Genomic DNA, 18865 nt, shown 5'->3' on the forward strand with positions numbered 1-18865 from the left:
GCTGATAATACAAGATTAGGGAACATAAGTTGCTTAGTTCGGTGTTATCAGGACTTTCGAAAATGTTTTACTCGTAAGTTTGTTAGTTTTTTAGACTTTTTTGAGTAATACAAATAGTAAGATAATTTTTTTCCTTTTATAGACAGACAAATCATATTTATGTTATTTTTTGAGGAACAATTTATTTCTTTTAGAAGTGGACTTTTAACAAAAAGTAAAAAATACATATAAATAAACATGTAAAGTCGAAATTTTAAACCTTAATTCCACCAAAAAAAATTAAAAGTTAATTATATCTTATTATTATTTTAGGATACAAAAAAAAAACTTAAAGCGATGAGAATAAATGTCCTAAGCAATAGAGCTTAAAATAAAAGTATTAATCACATTTGGCTGGAATCGCATCAGGTTTTGCTTAAATCGGCCTTAAAAACCTCTTCCTTTTTTCAATCCAAAAGATAAGGTAATTTTTTTGTAGCTACATATTTTAAAAACGCAAAACTGTAAGGAAATAAGCTTATCACAAACCGTGGGGCTAGGAGAGTAAAGCCTATTAAGTTCTTTTCTAATTTTCATTTTTTTAGCTTTAAAAGCGAAGTTTATTTCTGCGTTTATTTCTTTGTTAACGATTAGTCACTGCAAACTTTATTAAACGTAACAAAAGAATTTAGAAATTTCTAGAGATAAAAGCAATTTGTGCAACCTTATTTCGTCAGATTGCTTTGTTGGGGTTATATTTTAGCCACGTACATGAATAAGTAATGCTTTAAAATCTCTAAAAATGTGTGACTAAGACACTGCCATTGGTGGGCCCTAATCCACCCAGGCAAAGTTGGGGTCCTTCTCCAACTTGTGAACCTGACCGATTACGGGTAACTCGCTGTTGTTGGACCTGTACAGGCCACCACTGATGCTCTTCCGGGCGGGGAGTCGCCGACTGAAGACGTTTCCCGCCGTCCGTGGCTTGAAGGTGATGTCCGCGTGCGTCTGGCCGGCGTTCATATTCAAGTGGCCCCGAGGAGCACTCACCTGATCCAGGTAGGATTGCCACTGCTGTAGCTTGTCCTCCGCAGCCCTCAGCTGATCGAGGCTGCGCTCGTGGCCGGGATTAATGCCGATGGGCTGGATGCCGGCCACACTCTTCAGATCCACCTTGATGGGCGCCAAGGCCGAGATGGCACGAGACAAACCAATTTGGGTGTGACGAATCCGATGCTCGGTGAGATCGGCGCCAAGCAACTCCTCGTGCGGATCCATGCGTATGGGTATGATCTTGTTAATCACATACAGCAGCAGGAAGGTGGAGCAGATGCCCCAGCAGATGAGGCAAAAGGCCGAGAGTGTCTGGATCCCGAGTAGATACCAGCCGCCGCCCTTGAACAATCCGCTACGTCCATTGGTCGTGTCCAGCGGTATGGGATTGTCGGCGAAAAGTCCCACTGCGATCACTCCCCAGATGCCGCATACGCCGTGCACGGCACTGGCGCCCACCGGATCATCCACACCCATGCGATCGAACAGCGGCATGGCCAGGACGCAGAACAGCGAGCCGATGGCTCCGATCACGAGGGCCTCCCAGGCGCGGTACAGGAAGCATCCGGCCGTAATGGACACCAGGGAGCCCAGCACCCCGTTGATGAGGTCCATGATGTCCATGCCGCCGCCATGGCGCCAAAACGAGTATCTGTGGAGGAGGGCATATACTAAAGGTTTTGAAAATCACTGATTAAGTTGGTAATTTGAATTTCTGTGAAATCATAGAATTTTAAATTAAGTTTGAATGGTTTTATTTTACCACATTATGACAAAGTTCCCTTAAAAAGTGATTCATAATGTAAAAAAGAAAATAATAGCTTAACAATTGCTTAAATCAAGGCAGTCTAAAACTTGTTTTTAAAATGAATGTTTTGACTTGTATTTTAAATTCTTTAATTATTTGTGTAGGGCTATAAAGCATAAAAGAAAGGAAGTGAATTTATAAAGCAAGTCAAGTTGAATGAAGTAATAATAAAGGTTTTATTGGCTTTTTTAAAATTATAGAATGACCTTAAATCTATAATAAATAAGATGAATTATTAACAAATATCGTAATTTTGGCTATACCGTAGAATCCTTAGGTGATGGGTCATAAGTTTGTTTCGAACCTTACTCATCAGCACCCAATTAGCATAAAAAATGTACAAACGGTTCGTGTAAATTTCAAAAAGTTCGATTTTCATTTTTCATTATTATTATAATTTTTTTTAAATTATTTTTAATAATAAATATTAGTTTTTACAAAAGACACCTCCAGTCATAAAACTTTTGTGAGGCCAGGCTAAGCACAATTACTTTAAACAATAGTGGGTTATTTGAACCTAGTTGAGAAGCTAGCTCAAAATAACACTTTACCTCCAAATCAGTAATCATAAGAACCTATAACTTACATGGAGCTGGTGAATCCACCGCCGAAGGATCCCATCATGGTCATTACTGCCGCTCGGGCCGCATACTGCCACTTGGCTCCACTGACCCCGTAGGTGCTGCCCGAGTTGAAGGCCAGCCAGCCCCACCAGAGGACGAACAAGCCCATGCACGCGTTCACCGGATTGCCGAGGGGCAGCGGATCATAGCCGTCGGAGTAGCGACCCAGACGTGGACCCAGCATGGCGGCCGAAGCGAAGGCGGAGGCTCCTCCAATCAAATGCACCTAAAAAGGGCAATTATTTATTACTAACTTGATCATTTAGTTAAAATGATTAAAACTCACAGGTCCACTGCCCGCAATGTCCACGGCGCCCAACTTGTTCAGGAATCCGTGCTCGCCCCAAACCCAACCAGCAGGAATGCAGTACACAGCGGTGTTTAGAAACGAGAACAGACAGTACGCCTTGAAATTGCACCTGAAATTTCAAACGTACTTTGTATAGATCTCAAAACATTAAAAAAAAAGGTTAAGCAAGCACTACTTTTCATCTTTAAGACTTCAGTAATCACCAACGGCAACTTATAAATATATTAAATTTTAACCTATAGGCTAACCAAATTAAACAAAATGGCTTAAAATTAAAGACTTAAAGAATTAAAGTTATCCTCTGAAAATTCTTCTTGTGCATTGTCAAAATAAACTTTAAAGAACAAATTTTATAAAAATGTATATAATAGCAAAAAAGTTTTTAAGTAAAAAATTTGAGGCTTAGTAAATTAAAAATTTTAATTTCTGATCTCATTACAAATTGACGAAGTTTTAAGAAGATCTACTAAGTGTACCAAAATAGATGATAAGGAAAAGGTTCGTAGGTCGGGACAAGCTTTGATTTTGATCTCTAGCGATGATTAAAAATAACAATGGCGAAGTTTATCATATTATCAATATTTCGCATCAAAATACATGATCTGGTCCAGTCCCATTCTGAAAAAGTGATGGAGTTTTGGATGCTCAAAAAAGTGTTAAAAAATGAGCAATCTAAAATTTGGTTCTCTAGTTGGAACACTTTATAATTTTCAAATATTTACCCATAAATGCACTACTAAAATTTCAAACGATTTACATATGCAATTTTTATTGTCTTTAAGTTATGTTTTATTGAAAATTAACGTTTTCTTTATGAATGAAAATAGTTTCAGCACGCACATGAAAAATGTTAACTTTTTCAGTTTCGGAATTACTCTCGAAATATTAAAATTGCACTATTGGTTGGCCCCAAAATACGACCTTGACCCTTTGAATTTTGATCAACCAACAAGACGGTGTCAAAATACTGGACTTTCTCAACTGACAGACCTTTCCCCTAATTTAATCTTATAACGATTTAAAAGAGTAACAAATAATAATGATAATAATACGTTTTTTTTAGAAACTATTGAATAGGGAATATTCTTCTAAAAAGTATTAATTACCCACCGTTCTGCCATGGCGCCGCTGACAATCGTTGTGGCCGTGGTGGCGAACGACAGTTGGAACAGGAAGGCGGCGAAGATCTGGCCCATGAGGGCATCGCCCACCGGCGGATCCAGGAGGAAGTCGCCGATGGCGATGAAGGGATTGGAGAGTGGCCCACGGCCAAAGCTCATGCCGTAGCCAAACAGCCAGTAGGTGAAGCCGCCCAGGACGATGTCGATCACGTTCTTCATCATGATGTTCACCTCGTTCTTGATACTCACACAGCCGGATTCCAGCATACCGAATCCGGTTTGCATAGTGAAGATGATGAACGAGGAGGTCAGCACCCAGTTGGTGTCCTCCACGGAGAGGTCATAGAGTCCGGGGATCACATAATTGCTATGATTCCTCGCCACACCGACTCCAACTCCCTTTGCGGCCGTTGCGGCCGTCGTGTTGTCCATGTCCGTTCAGTTTGTCCAGCGATTGGCAACTGCCAAAATAGATAGCAATTTCCCGGCTACCAATGAAAGTGGCAAATTACCCGCATTTGATTTAAACGCAACTTAATCGCTTTTCAGCGATCATAGATTATTCCCTGTTCGTGTTTTTATTTTGCGCACCCACTAATCTATTGTTGTTGTTGCTATAAGGTTCTTTAGGGTTTAAACTTGAGACTGGTTTGCATGCCGGCTGCATTTTACAAAATTAATGAGCGCATTTCGCGTGAATTGAATTTAACTATCAGTGGAATTTGAGATGCGGTCAGACTGCCGTCAATGAATTAAAAACAATTTTAGCCTCGCAAAGGTTTAGTTGACCAGCGGTCTAACCATTTTTCAATGGCAAAATAAATTTAAGCATTTAAGCTAGTTCTCGAGAAGTACACAATAATAATAAAAGGACAACAAATAGCTAGTAATAACCTTAGATCCAGAAACATTTATTTTACTCAGAAATACCTTTCTTAATAAAGACCTTAATAAATTGTTCTCCAATTTCTTATTTTCTTATGAAAAATATCATTATATGTAACCAAATTTATTTTGAGAGATATAATCAGTAACCCTTGTAAGTTATTAAATGTCATTATAGATACTTCTTTTATTAAGATATATGTACACACTTATGTATATTTATAGAATCCAAGAATAGGCCCCAATATTTAATATAAAATTCCCCACTAACTGTTAAAGCAACAAGTTAATGATATGTTGTGGCCCCAAAGGTGTTGACATGGCAACTTTTGGCCAGCTAGGTTTCCAGGCACATTCGGACACCTTCATCGGTCAGTATTGATTCAACATTTTGCCATGCATGGTGGTGCTTGATATACTAAAATGACGGCTGCGAGTTTACCAAGGGTTCCCGAGGGTCTGCGGGATCTGATGAAGGTGTACACCAAGGAGGTGTTACGTGAAAAGCCGGCTGACTTGTATGGCTTTTCGGCCAACTTTTTCAACGTGATTGTTGGTGAAAAGTCACACCAAATGGTGCGCAAATACGAACCGGTGCAAACTTATGAAACCATCATGAAAAACCGAATTCGTCAGCAGGTCCCTCTGTCCCTTGTGTTCAATATAATCCCCGAAAAACTGACCGATCTAATCAAACAATTTATAAAGGCAGTTCTAAAGGAAAAACCAGAGAATATATACATATTCGCGCAGGAGTACTTTCAGAGGATGTCCAAGGAAAAGTCGGGTCGCATTGAGTACAGCAAATATTCGACATACGAAAAGTCATTAAAGGACAAAGAAAACGTAGCTCCAGTATCGAAGGTAACCTGTGAATGTGGTCGTACACTAAGTGCGAAAACTCAGGACGGGGAAAACACGGCATCCGCATATACAGACACCAAATTAGCTGAGGCCGATCAAAGCACATTTTCCAGCAGCATTTCCTACTTGCAATCGGTTGTCATTATTCAGAGAAATTTTCGCCGATATCTCAAGCAGCGGAATATAGCACGAGAGAAAGATAAATGCAACAGCGTTGAATATGTGGCCGCAATTCTTTTGATTCAAAGGCAGGTGCGTCGCCTTTTGGCCCAGAAGCGAGTGGAGAAACTTAAAAATTCACGTGACGCACCAAAACCCAATGCTAAATTTAACACTGCCGACTATATGAAAGCCGTTGTCGTCATACAGCGACATTATCGCATATATTTAACAAAGAAACAGGAGCATAATCGATTGAAAAACGGCCCAGTATCCTTAGCAACAGCCGCCATTGTCATCCAGAGAGCCTTCAGGAGGATGGTAGCATTACACAGGCCCCAAAGAAGTGCATCTTCGGCTGCCGATCAAGGCGAGGAGCTCAACGACAATGCCTCCGAGACCGGATCCTACACATCCGTCTCCACCGCACTCCTCTCCACGGAGTCCACCGAGCTGGGCATCGCCAATTACGAGGAACGAGTCCATCAAAAAATTATTCACGAGGACGAGGAAGTGGAGAACAATAACGTTGATGTCGGCCTTGAGAAGGAGTATTTCACAGAACCCATTAAAGGAGCAGAAAAATCGATACAACAAAGGAAAAGCGGTAATTAACTAGTGTTAACCATTGTTTTCTCATGAAAATACATTCCTGTAATCAAATGTTCTTAATTTTATCGTGTTTTAATGGATAACATTTGATTACTTTTCAGAAATCCTTAGTGGTGCTTTAATCGAAAACATGATTTGTAAACCCAATTTGGAAAATATTAAGGACTTTAATAAGGAATCAAAAGATTTAGAAGGAGATGCAGAGATGATACCTACGGAACTAGAAAATATTAAGGGTTTTACAAACGAATCAATAGATTTAAAAGTAGTTGACGAGATTTCCATGGAACCTGGCGTTGAAGCTGACAAAAATATAGCTAGTCAAGTTCTAGAACCTGAAATTAAAACAAATAAAGCCAGCTTAGATCTAGAATCAGCAGCTCAAACCGGATTTAATACGGAAAGGGACGAAGAAGAACTCAAGTCCGAAAAAGAAGCTGATCTTAAAAGTTTTAAAGTCAGTTTTGATGAAGAATCGGAAACTCAAGTTGGGCTTAAAGATAAACTCTCTATAAAAGATATCGATACAAAAAACCTTGAGGAAAACGAAGGCACAGATCTTGTTGAGCGGGAAGATGACGGATTTTCAGACAGTAATTTGGCTAAAGAAATTAAGAAAAACGATAATGATTTAATAGAACATGCTTTAAAAACAATGGAAGATTCTTTTGATAAATTGGAAGATAAGCCATTGGAAGATAAGCCAAATGACGAAAAAGACAAAACCAATGAAATATTTAAGATACCAAAAAATATAAGATCTGAAAGCGAATTACAAGAAGTTACAGGTAAAACCGAAGTTTCCGTTTCTCCAGCTGTTTCGATTGAAATTGAACATGTAAAAGATATTTTAGAAGATTCCATTTTAACTCAACCCGACACTAATGGTATGTAACATTGATCAAAACATTAATCATAATTAAAAATTCTTATTCAACAGTTGATTCAGCAAAGGATTTAAGCGATATAGACCTTTTGGCAGATGAGTCTTGTGTTAAGCCCACTATTGAAATAGAAAGCTTAAAGTCGGTTTTGGTCAATCATAATGTTCGTGGGCAAGGTATTTAAAACCATATAGTCTTAAGCAAATTCATATTACTAATTTCAAAATCACCCATAGAATCTTCAAGTGAAATGAATTTTGAAGCATCTACAGACGCGCTAGTCCCAATCAAAAATCAAGAATCAGTTATGTTGAAAAGTACGCTTTCTGAAAAGGACGCTTCCATTGAACAAGAAAATAAACCTTCTTCAAAGTCTAGAGAAAAGAGAAGTATTGAAGACAAAGAAAGTATTCAGTCAAAGTCGGAAAGTCATGAGCCGTTGACAAAAGGTGATTTCGTTCTCCAAAATGAAAGGGATGAAAACTTGAAGCCAATTATTCAGGATGAAGTTCAGATAAATAACGACAAAGTGTTAGGCGAATCATCGGAACCTATTTCAGCAACGGAGGAAATTCCTAGAACACAACCTAATGCAGAAAATGAAACAATTCTGGAAAGTATTGAAACTGTGACAAACAATGTACAAGAATCTTTGGAGGAAGTACTCAAGCCGATGAGTGAAGAAAGCTCTTTGGACATTCCTGCCCAAGCTGGTAAGATAAAAAGGAAAATAAGATAAGATAAACATATTTTCTATTAAATCTCTTTTTTTAGATGATCCGATCAACGATTGTAAGGAAATTATGGCAAAAAGAACAGATATTACGACAGATAATTCCCAAATCGAAGATGAACCTATTGGGGAATTTTCCGATTTGTCAAGTATGTTTTAAATTTTTTATAAATAATAACAAACTACTATAAAAACAATTACAGGGGTTGAGGCTGAGCGAGAAAGTAAAATATTTGATGACTTAAAAGCTAATGAGGAAGACCTTGAAAATTTAGCCCAACGCGAATCTTATGAATTGGATAAAAATGTTGAAAACAGTTTAAATAAATCAGACCATTCATTAGGTAAGTAATTAAAATATTATATGTACCACTATATCCTATGTTTTTTATTCCAGAAAAACTGGTACCAGATGAAACAGAAATGGAAATTAAAAAGCTTTCAAACCAGGAGACTTTACTAATAGGATCTGAAAGTTTAGAAACTGAAAAGATTTCTCCAACTGAAGGTGAAATTGCTATTATTAATAATTCAGAAGGAGCCAAGGCTGAATTTCATAATTTTGGTGTTTTTGTTGAAGGGGCGGAGGAAAAAGTGAAGCCAAATGGAATTGATTCTTCAATCACTAGTAAGTATCGAATTAAAAAGAGAATTAACAAAATAAAACCAACAATTTAATTTCGTGTCTAATAAACTTTATTAATATTTTTAATAGATGTAATCGCCGCTACAGATATAAATGATAGTGTAGAAGAAATTTTAGTTCAAGCAAGTACGTAATTTCTTTTCAATGCATATTAGTTATTAAACAATATTCAATTTTAAGCTACATTATTGGAACGCGACATTTCAGAGTCGATAAAAAATGATTCTGGTAAGTCTAGCAATTAAATATAGGATATTCAATAATAGAAAATAAATTGCCAAAAAATTTGTAATTGTTTTATTTAATCCTATTGTATTTATATCTCAATGCAGAGCTATCTGACACCCAAACTGAAAACAAGGAAGCCAATGAAGAAATTAAAACGAACAACGCAAATGCACCCACACAGAGTATAAATACCAGTATTGAAGATGTTATTATTACAGATGGTAAGTATTGGCTTTATTTCTTTGAATCTAAGTTAATAATGGTTTTTAAAATCCAGCTAAAGTGACAACTGAAGGCGCAAATATTTCACAAGCTGAAGACGAACAATTAGATAAAGAAACTGTACCATTTGAATCCGATACAATGCACTTAAAGGACAGCAAACTACAAGAGAGTATAAAAACCAGTGCTGAAGACTCTGTCATTGCCGATAGTAAGCAATTGCATAATTTCTTTAAAAATCGGTTTCTAATGAATTTTAAATTCCAGCTAAAGTTCCAACTGAAGGATCAGGAATTTCACGATCTGAAGACGAACAAGTGGATAAAGAAACTTTACTAATGGAATCCAAATCAATGCACATTGAAGACAGTAAACAACAGGACGAATCTAAGGAAATAGATAAAATCTTAACTGAACAATCAAAAAGTTTACAACTTGAAGATGAAGAATCGGATAAAATAACTTCAACAATTAAACCCGCAACTGAACAAGTAAAAGAAGGTAAATTAGAGAATGAATCTTCGGAATTAGATAGTTATGTTCCTGAAGTTGCTAAAGGTATGTTTCCTTATAAAACTTTATAAACTTTTAAGACCGATCTAAGCTTTTAAATTTTTTCTATACCCAATCACCAGAGGAACAAGAAAAATACGAACCTTCTGCTAATGAAAGATCTGAAAGTTTGGGTGAGTGCTACGTAAGTTGTATAGATTTAATCGTTGACTAATTTTTCTATTTCACAGAAAAAGTATTATCAACTTCACAAGAAATAAAATCGCCTTGTGAAACATTTGATAGTCATAGAAACAGCGAGGAAGGTGTTGAAAATCTATCACAGTCTAATGATGGTGTAATGTCTATGATAGACACAGCCAATGCAGTGTGTAAGTACAATTACTATCAACTATCTTCCAATTAGTTATTTACATATTAATGCTTTTATTTTCAATAATTTTTTCATTCCAGTGGAATCTTCCGAAAAAATCGAGACTGCACTTCCAGATGAAGAAGGTAGTAATTTTACAATTAATATATTTACATTCTTTTCTAAATAATGTTTCTACTTTTTTATCATAACTCTAGCTAATAAAATCCTTGAGTCTGATTCCATTGTTGAACACACTATTAATACTACTAAAGAGGTCGGTAATGAAGAGAGTCTTGATCAAACAAGTAAGACGTTGACTCATTGTTATTTATTGTATAAATAATCAATGCATCCTTAGAATCAGAACCGGGTTTGGAGAAAAAGGAGCCAGATGAAGATCATATAGTTGCCCTCGAAGACGATTCTCCAAGACCAGCAACCAAATCTGGCATATCCGATACCTTACACGTGGAACAAAAAGACGATTCTACAGATTTAATAAAAAATAGCCCTGATGTTGCGGAGGATACAATAAGTGAGCTAAAAACTAAGATTACTGATCCTTTTAAACAGTATTTTTGCATTAAAGCTGAAGAATCCAAACCAAAGAGGGAGTCCCCTTCTGCCCCAAATCCCGATGTAATTACTGGTAAGAAATCAGAATCGAAAACCTTTTAAATTTGTTTTTAAATTAGCAGAAAAAATCTTCATTGCTTGTAACTAATCAATTAATTGGCACCCAAAATTTACCTACTAACCATATTGAGATTGAAAAAAACACCAAGAAGTTAACTAGCCCTAGTGTAAAAGATAAAGATATTGGCACCTTAACTTCGGGACGACTTGTACCCACACCCATAGCTGAGCTGCAGCTCAAGTCATTCAAAACTCCCAACGACGATGGCGCCTGGTATGATATTTATGTGGAGCCCAAGATGACTTCGGATCAGGATACGGGCAATAATTCAGTCCCGGTTCAAGCTACCAAAACTGAGGCAGACCAACCAGCATCTTCAGGTGTAGAAGAACCTACTACTATCGCAGAAAGAGTTGCGAGTTACTATACACCCCAAGAAATCGTAGAAACCGTTGTACCAAAAGCTAAGAACTCTGTTTCATTTTTCGTTTCATTCGACTCTGATGATGGAAAACCCAAATACAAAATACCAAAAAAGTTTCGGGATCCATCAAAAATAGAAACTAAAGAAGATGTTGCTCAATTAGAGTATGATTTTGATTCCAACGAAGAGGAAATTGAAGTCATTGAAGTCTCGGAGGGCGATCCCGAGTACCAACAGACAGGAGGAACCAAGCTTCAAACCATATTGGAACTTGATAATGAAAATGAGCAGTCCCCAGAATCTACAAATCAAAATTCAGCTTTGGAACCAGAAACGGTAGATTCGTCCGAAGAAAATACAAATAAAATCGAAAGTAATTCGGGAAAAGCTGAAGTGGAAAATAAAACTGAAGAAAGCGATGAAAAGCTATTAACAAAATCCACGAAAAGAGAGACTGAGCATTTTGAATCAGCCTATAAAACCGACATTATAAATATAACAAGATCTATACAGATTATAGAAAGGGCTTACAGTCGGTTGAAAAGCAAACGTTTTTTAAAGAGTGAACAAGACAATAAATTAGATTTGGAAAGGCAAAACGAAGCTGCTAAAATAATACAAAAGTGGATTCGGGATTCTTTAATGAAAAAGTCCTTAGGAGATTCCCAGAAATCAAAAGAAAGTCTTGCTGCAAAGAAAATTCAGAGGGCTTATCGAAAATATGTGGGGAAAACAACAGAAAGAGAAACTGAAACTGAAAAATTAAATAAAATTAAAAAAGAAGATAGTGCTGCACTTGTTATTCAAAAGGCATTTAGAAAATATTTTCAGAGGAATAATACCGAGCGTAACAAGTTGCAACCCTCAGATAAATTAGAATTTGAGCAAAATCAAGCAGCCGGTAAAATTCAACGAGCCTACAGAAGGTATCTTAAATTATCCGATAAACCAGCAATGACAAATGAATTACAGCCACAAGAGCTACAAGAAGATTTAAATTCAGATGACGAAACTTCCAAATTGAAATTATCCAATGAACAAGAAACGAGTTGTAAACAACAATCTGTAGAACTACAGAATATGGAGAAACCTTTAAGTGCTAGTTTGAGCTTAAATCAAATTATGAAAGAATTGAAAACAGAAGATCAACACGATTTAGAGAACGTAATGAAAACAATTTCCAATCAAATTGAATTGTCAAATTGTACCGACCAACCAAAAGTCATTAAAGAACTGAAGGATGAGTTATCATACGAGGAACCAGAAATTATTAATGAAGTGCAGTCTGAAGAACTAAAGGAAACAGAGAATCTTTCGGAAGCTAGTTCAAGTCCAATTTACACTCCAAAATTAGTAGATAACCCAGAAATTATAAAAGAATTAAAGGCAGTCGAATTAGAAGCACAAATGCCTACGAAAGACAATTTAGCTCAAAAATTAGAGGACCAACCAAAAGAAATGAAAGAACTAATGTCAGATGAAATCATAGTAATTAAACATTCTTTGGAAGACAGTTCGTGTCCTATTCATTTGCCACAATCATCCGATGAATTAGAAATGATTAGTAAATTGCAATCTGAAGATCTTAAGAGTACAGAGAGTCCTTCGGAAGCTAGTTTAAGTCCAACTCATACTCCTAAACTAGTAGATAATCCAGAAATAACAAAAGAGTTAAAAGTAGACGAATTAGAAAAGGAAAATGCTGCTAAAGTCGATTCAACTTTAAAATTAGCTGACCAACCAAACGAAATTAAAGAATTAATGTCTTTGAGAGACAGTTTAAGTTCGATTTCTTTGTCTAAATCATCAGATGAATCAGCAATTATTGCGGAATTGGTAGCTGAGGAACTGCAGGCAATTGAGAATCCTGCGGAAGATGGTTCCAGTCTAAAATCTGCCAATAATCCAGAAATTACTAAAGATTTACAGGAGGAATTATTTCAAAAGTTAGAGAATTCTGCGGAAGCATATTTAACTCCAATTCAAGATACACCCGAGATCAGAATTGAAGTGCAGTCAAATGAACTCTCATCTCAAGAAAAACCTGAGATCATTATTGAATTACATTCAGATGGACTTCAAGGAGTAGAGACTCCTGTGGAAACTATTTCCAGTTCGATTTCTTCATCAAATGATGAACTTGACGGTGAGGCCAGTGCAGCTCTTGTCATTCAAAGAGCTTTCAGACAATATATGGAACGAAAAAAACTTGAAAACTTTGATGAGAGCTCCTTTGACTCGATAACCAGCTCCCGAATAACAGCCATAGAAACATCCAATTACCCAACTGCTGTAACACCTGTAGAAAGTTTGGTGCACGAAGCCAACGATGAACCAGGCGAAGATGCGCCGAGGATCAGCCAGAAGTCCGAGTGGTTTGTGGGAACAACTCGCATAGTACCTAGCCAGGGAGTCGTTGAGGAACATCGTGGGGTAGAAACCGATCCGGATCCAGCTGCAATCACTCGTAAAACTGAGCTCAACACCAGCACGCAAGTAGAATCAGTTAAAACCGTAGATAGAATGCATGGCTCGCTTGAATCCAAATTAACTCCCGGTATTAGCAGTTCGAAAATCGATGAGAGTTCGAGAGGCAGTGCATCTGAAAAGGATAATGCAGTCTCTTCTGGTTTAGCAGGTTTGACAGAGTCATCTGAAGCTGGCCTTGGTTCAGTGGAGGATCCCCTACTTCAATCGCAATCCGATTTCGGTGGTATCGTGCAGTGTAAGTTTGAAATAAGTACTTTGCTGTGCATATCTCTAGTAAAACATTTTGTATTTAGCTTTAGATATTGCTTCAACTCAAGAATTGGTTAATAATTTTCTGGAGAATGAAATTGAGTACTCGTCTAGGCAGAGACCTTTTCAACCAGATGAAGTTATAGAGGAACCTTGTGTAAAGAAATCCGCTTCACTGGTGAATCTTCTTTCCGAAGGTGAATCTGAGCCAGAAACTGTCAGTCAGAAGGCTGAAAATACAGATTCTTCAGTATCTGAAACTACTGGCTTAGAGACACTTTCGGCGGATACAATCGACAAGGCAACCGTCAAGTTGTCCAAACCCGAGGAGGTGATTGAGAAAATGTCGCAGATGAAAGAGTCCAAGTCACAGGACAGACTGCCCTCGGCAGCACCCAGTTTTGATGAGCCCGTAGTGCGACCCATGAGTTCCCTGCAGGAACAGTACAGCCTGGATATCGAGGATGGCGATATTATCGTCTACAATCGACTGCAGCGGGAAGAAACCCGTGAAAGCTCTGCCCAGAGTGACTCGGTGGTCTTTGGCGAGGCAGAAGCTGAAACGATCCAGCTCAACGAGGAGGAGTCCGGAAGAGGGCACTTAATGCGGCACTACACTATCGCTGGCGACGATCCGAGGGGTCTGTTCAGATCCGTGACCATTGATGATGCGCTGAGTTATGTGGAGATCGGTGAAAAAGATATGGCCATCAACAGCAGCAATAGTTTCTGTTTGGACGACGAAACATCGGAGAACATTCGCAAGAAGATGATGGCCTATTCGTTGTCCGAAACGGATTCCGATTACTTTGATCCGAGGAAGACCAGCACAGAGGACTTCGACATAGACACGGCCATGGCAGATGCCATGGGCACATCCACCGAAACGGAATCCACCATTGTTTCGGCGGCCACGAAAATTCAGGCCGGAGCTCGTGGCTTTCTCACCAGGCGAAGATTGCGCAGAGCGAGTGCCGGGACAAAGTCATCCACTTTGGACACCAAGGCGTCCTTCGGCAACGATGCGATCAGCGAATCCCTGGAGCGATTCATCGAGGAGGAGGCGGCCAAAAAGATACAGGCCGCCTATCGCATGCACACCCGGAAACGCAAGGGGCACAGCCGGAAAATGGAGGGCATCAGCTTGGAGAGCAACCTGGCCGCCAGGCGTCAAAAACTGCAGCGCGGGGATGCACTTCGAAATGACTCTACACCCGATGACGAAAATAGTTCGAGCACCAGTGGAGGGCAGGCTCCAAAAAGTTCCAAAATTGTGAAAAGCAAAACAGTTGGTAAGTAGGTTTTTACTGCAGCAAATAAAAAACTGTGATAGAAACTACACTATTGTTACATGAATTTTAAACTATTGGGTATGATAAATTTCTCAATAAGATAAATATTTAATTAATACCACGAAGGTCTAAAGAAAATAATTATGTGGTTTAAAAATAAGGCCTTTGACTATAGAAAAGTATTATTAAGTACTGAATGAATACTTATATTTTAATACTGTCTGCAGTTTATTACCAAGACACATTTATTTAAACTATCTTTTATTTTTGGGTGTGGTCAATAATAGATCCAATAAAATCTTAATTAAATTTTATGATATTCTATAAAACCCTGTTATATACTTTTTGGTCCTCATACATCTTTATGATTATAAACAATGACCCAAAGTATGCAACGAAATATTTAGTTTTTCAATCTGATGAAAACGGAATAAACCTCCTTTAGACTTTTCCCCATCGTATTATAGTACTTGTGATTTATTTGGAACTCACTGTTGAACCAACTGCCTCATTTTTCTTATTAAAGACACATTTTTTATCAGATTTATTTACTTTGTTCTTTATTTTCTAGGTGATTCAAAATCGAAACCCGACATGGAGTTGAAGTGGTTAAAAATGAGGCAAAACTCCATGCCCGTACAAATTGATTGCGAGGTTTTCAGAGTTATTCCCAAGCACATGCGAAAACGTATAAAAAGCGCCGAGGCAAACAAACGAAAGTAAGGTATAAACAAGTCTATAAGTATCAACGCTGAACTATATCTAAATAAAATATATATTTAATCGAGAATGTTTTTGTTATCAAACAAGCGGAAAGGCTTCCGGGAGTAGATCATAGCATTTATTTTCCTGAATTTCAACGAACTGAATGTTCAAACGGCCCGTGGATGAGCGGATGGCTGCCACTTTTGTTCTAAACATTTAACGGATTTGACAGATTTATGAGATGGGTGTGCACTATGTACTAAATAATGAATATTGTCGCTGGCCAGCTCTTTTTTGGGGGGCTATTTCAAATATAAATCGTTGAAAAGTCATTACAACTAGCATTCGATGTTTTCCAAATTGGAAAATTCCAATCCTTTGTGTGCTCGATTAATGAAATGTTTATTCACTGTACTCATGGCATATATGTACATACAGCAGCCAGTACTGTGAACCAAAAATAGGCCTACAGAAAAAAACAAACAAATTGCTTCCGTTAATGGATAGTGTTGTCTTTCAAGATGCGGTTTCTTGAGTAAGAGTATTTTATTCTTGTGGAAGCTATCAATTAATCAGTTAATATTAAACTATTTACACGACACGTATTGAACTAAACGGTAGGTTTAACGCATTGCTGTGCAACAGCAAGCTTTGAATACACATATTCGTATGTACAGTAGACATCAGGATTGTGGAACAACGCCCATTACACAATGGGTTCGCTCTGCTTCAGCTCCTTGCGGGTTTTGAATCCCCGAAAGCCAGCCTGAATTTTAACGGCCGCATCAGTGGCGATTTTCTGCTTCTTGCGCACCAGAAATCCCCGGAATCCCGCCTGGATCTTGGTGGCACTGCGATCCTCTACGGATTTTCCACCATTTTCCGAACTCGCCTGCTGATCGCCACCAGTGGGGCGGGGTGGATTTCCCTGGCCTTCCATGAGGGCGTTGTTCTTGGACCGCTGGCGCTGATTTCTTCGCGGATGGGGATTGTTTGACTTGTTGGATCGGTGGATTTCTTTGCGCACTCGATAGCCACGGAATCCGGCCTGGATCTTGATGGCCGCACTCTCTTCGGACTGCAAGGACGATGCTGATTCCGGGGAGCTCGGGTAAATGTACATGATCCTCTGCTGCACTGCGACGAAATTCGGTTTTCCTTGGGTGCTGGTGGGCTGAATTTGAATTTGAATCCGCGTTACTACCCAAAAAATACGAATTGCATGGGTTGGTATCCTCTCTGCGTGTTTCTTTTTTCCGGCCGAACTCACTCGCTCGAGATCTAAAATTGTACTGACGTGCTGCGGACGCGGGCTTGGCATATGTACATACGGCGAGAATTTTTCATTTTCAATTTCATTCACAAAACAAAGGCCCCACTCAGCGAATTCGCTCTAACAGCCCCCCTTGCCCCATGTATCTTACATTTGGTATCTACACCTCTGGCCACTGTATCCGTATCCGTATCTGTATTTGTATCTGTATTTGTATCTGTATTTGTATCTGTATCGGTATCCACTTCTCTCCCGCGAGCATTCAAAGGAATCATCCACGGATGCTGATGACGTTCGAGAGTTTTTCGTTTTAGGAAAATTCATACAAGCGTGTTGGAAACAATTATCTAATTTCCTCAGCGGTCCCCAATTATGTGCAACCCAATTAACAGACAAATAATAATGGTGATCGGTTGCGTAATATAGTTGAATTGTGATATATATTAATTTTCGACTCGTGCACAAATCGTGCCGAGCTAAAATCATCACGCAGTAATCACTATTTTGGAGAATATTGAGATTGTTTATGTTAGTTGGGGGGCTTACGTAGCGGGTGGCGAAAAAAAATAGAGTAAATTGGTTTATATGAAAAGCAAACTTTTAGATACACACAGAGATCCATAGCCATATATTCTGTATTCTGGGCAATGAAAGGAACATCGGTGCATGTGCATCGCTTTGTTAATGGAAACGATGAGCAGACACTGAAGCAGAGGTAATTGAAAAAGATGAACAGAACACACAAGTGCATCAATATCGGAATATGAATTTCAATTAAATTCTTATTGTTTGATGTTTGAATTGACTTGACCCTGGGCTCGAGCCAAAGTTCAAAGTACCACATTGTTATTGAATCGAGTAGCATACATATGTGTGTGTTTAAATCGGTATTTTATCGTCACAAAATAAATTATATTTATTTATATAGCTGGATGTTTTTCACCGATTCGAGTTCATGATATTCTGGAATTTTTTGAAAACGTCTTGGCAAAACATGTTTCGAATTTTCCCACTATAAATTGTAGGGGATCTTTTGACGTCTTTCGAACCTTAAAACACGCAGCCAAGTGGCGTCATTGGAAATAAATGTATATGAAATAAATATTATTGTTAATTCGCTTAAAATACTACAGTCATTTCGCAGATATATGTATGTATATATTTGTTTTGTGGTAAACAAGATTGTAAAGATTTCCTTCCGGAAATTCATAAATTTGAAACGCTTATATTCGCCATTGTATTTAAATGGCCAGAAGCGTACGTAACACGCTTACGTATTTTTGAAAATTTGTGCACATATTCAGTACATCACAGCGATCGTAGGTATGTAAGTTGATGTGCATGCGCAAATATACTAATTGAGTTTTGTATAAAAGGAAGTAATAAACGTTCTCAAACAGAGGGAAAAATATTTTTAAAAATTTGGCAAACGGCCAAGGTAATATGATTGGTTTTTGTGATTTGTCCGAATGACGTAGGCAAACACTGCCGAATGTAGAGCGAAATTGTCGGTTTGTGCGGAAAATTGTGGGCCGACCAAAGGGTCTATCTGTTTCTGTTCAAGCATCATCAACAAACAAAATTGGGATCTTGCTTATAATCTCATTTTTTAAATGTAAACAATCATGGATATTTATGTAAAAATATTATGCCGGCTTGGCTGACTTATGCACTTGAAATAGGGTTTCCCACAAGCACTATAAAATTAAGAACGTCATTTAAAACATTTGTTAAACAATTAGCAGAACAATAATTACATTTAAAGATGAAAGACTAAAGTGTTATTGATGATATAACACA

General features: G+C 38.0%; 3 protein-coding genes across 6 annotated transcripts; 1 reads left to right on the forward strand and 2 right to left on the reverse strand.

The window, feature by feature from the left end:
• Nucleotides 1-436: 436 nt before the first annotated feature.
• LOC108149869 (putative ammonium transporter 3) lies at nt 437-4326 on the reverse strand. Its single transcript, XM_017277779.2, has 4 exons — nt 3884-4326; nt 2750-2882; nt 2427-2689; nt 437-1684 (listed from the first exon to the last, which is right to left on the reverse strand). The coding sequence occupies exons 1-4, from the start codon at nt 4324-4326 to the stop codon at nt 814-816; spliced, it is 1710 nt and encodes a 569-aa protein (XP_017133268.1). The 3' UTR covers nt 437-813.
• An 867-nt stretch (nt 4327-5193) lies between these two features.
• On the forward strand, nt 5194-15833 carry LOC108135543 (protein P200). Of its 4 annotated transcripts, none has more exons than XM_017256300.2 (22): nt 5194-6409; nt 6516-7301; nt 7355-7474; nt 7535-8011; nt 8073-8180; nt 8235-8375; nt 8429-8539; nt 8612-8659; nt 8747-8803; nt 8858-8905; nt 9010-9126; nt 9183-9338; nt 9395-9685; nt 9763-9813; nt 9871-10011; nt 10094-10138; nt 10211-10300; nt 10354-10530; nt 10585-10644; nt 13692-13781; nt 13840-15087; nt 15659-15833. In XM_017256300.2, the coding sequence occupies exons 1-22, from the start codon at nt 5203-5205 to the stop codon at nt 15808-15810; spliced, it is 5721 nt and encodes a 1906-aa protein (XP_017111789.1). In that variant the 5' UTR covers nt 5194-5202; the 3' UTR covers nt 15811-15833. The 4 variants fall into 4 exon arrangements, with proteins under 4 accessions (XP_017111789.1, XP_017111799.1, XP_017111783.1 ...); XM_017256310.2 differs by having other exon boundaries at nt 13695-13781; XM_017256294.2 differs by having other exon boundaries at nt 10585-10634; nt 10694-13781.
• A 450-nt stretch (nt 15834-16283) lies between these two features.
• LOC108135567 (abnormal spindle-like microcephaly-associated protein homolog) lies at nt 16284-17095 on the reverse strand. Its single transcript, XM_017256330.2, has one exon. It carries the CDS (start codon nt 16913-16915, stop codon nt 16499-16501), a length of 417 nt encoding a protein of 138 aa, XP_017111819.1. The 5' UTR covers nt 16916-17095; the 3' UTR covers nt 16284-16498.
• Nucleotides 17096-18865: the final 1770 nt, after the last annotated feature.

The sequence above is a fragment of the Drosophila elegans genome, unplaced genomic scaffold (assembly GCF_018152505.1).
Source record: "Drosophila elegans isolate 14027-0461.03 unplaced genomic scaffold, ASM1815250v1 contig_476, whole genome shotgun sequence".
Taxonomy (NCBI): Eukaryota; Metazoa; Arthropoda; class Insecta; order Diptera; family Drosophilidae; genus Drosophila; species Drosophila elegans.

Coding starts and splice junctions, on each gene's coding strand:
- LOC108149869 (XM_017277779.2), bottom strand. CDS start 4,326: ATGGACAACACGACGGCCGCAACGGCCGCAAAGGGAGTTGGAGTCGGT. Junction 2,883..3,883: donor AGCGGCGCCATGGCAGAACG/GTGGGTAATTAA, acceptor TTGAAATTTCAG/GTGCAATTTCAAGGCGTACT. Junction 1,685..2,426: donor GGTGGATTCACCAGCTCCAT/GTAAGTTATAGG, acceptor CCTCCTCCACAG/ATACTCGTTTTGGCGCCATG.
- LOC108135543 (XM_017256294.2), top strand. CDS start 5,203: ATGACGGCTGCGAGTTTACCAAGGGTTCCCGAGGGTCTGCGGGATCTG. Junction 10,012..10,093: donor AGACACAGCCAATGCAGTGT/GTAAGTACAATT, acceptor TTTTCATTCCAG/TGGAATCTTCCGAAAAAATC. Junction 10,635..10,693: donor CTTCTGCCCCAAATCCCGAT/GTAATTACTGGT, acceptor TTAAATTAGCAG/AAAAAATCTTCATTGCTTGT.
- LOC108135567 (XM_017256330.2), bottom strand. CDS start 16,915: ATGTACATTTACCCGAGCTCCCCGGAATCAGCATCGTCCTTGCAGTCC.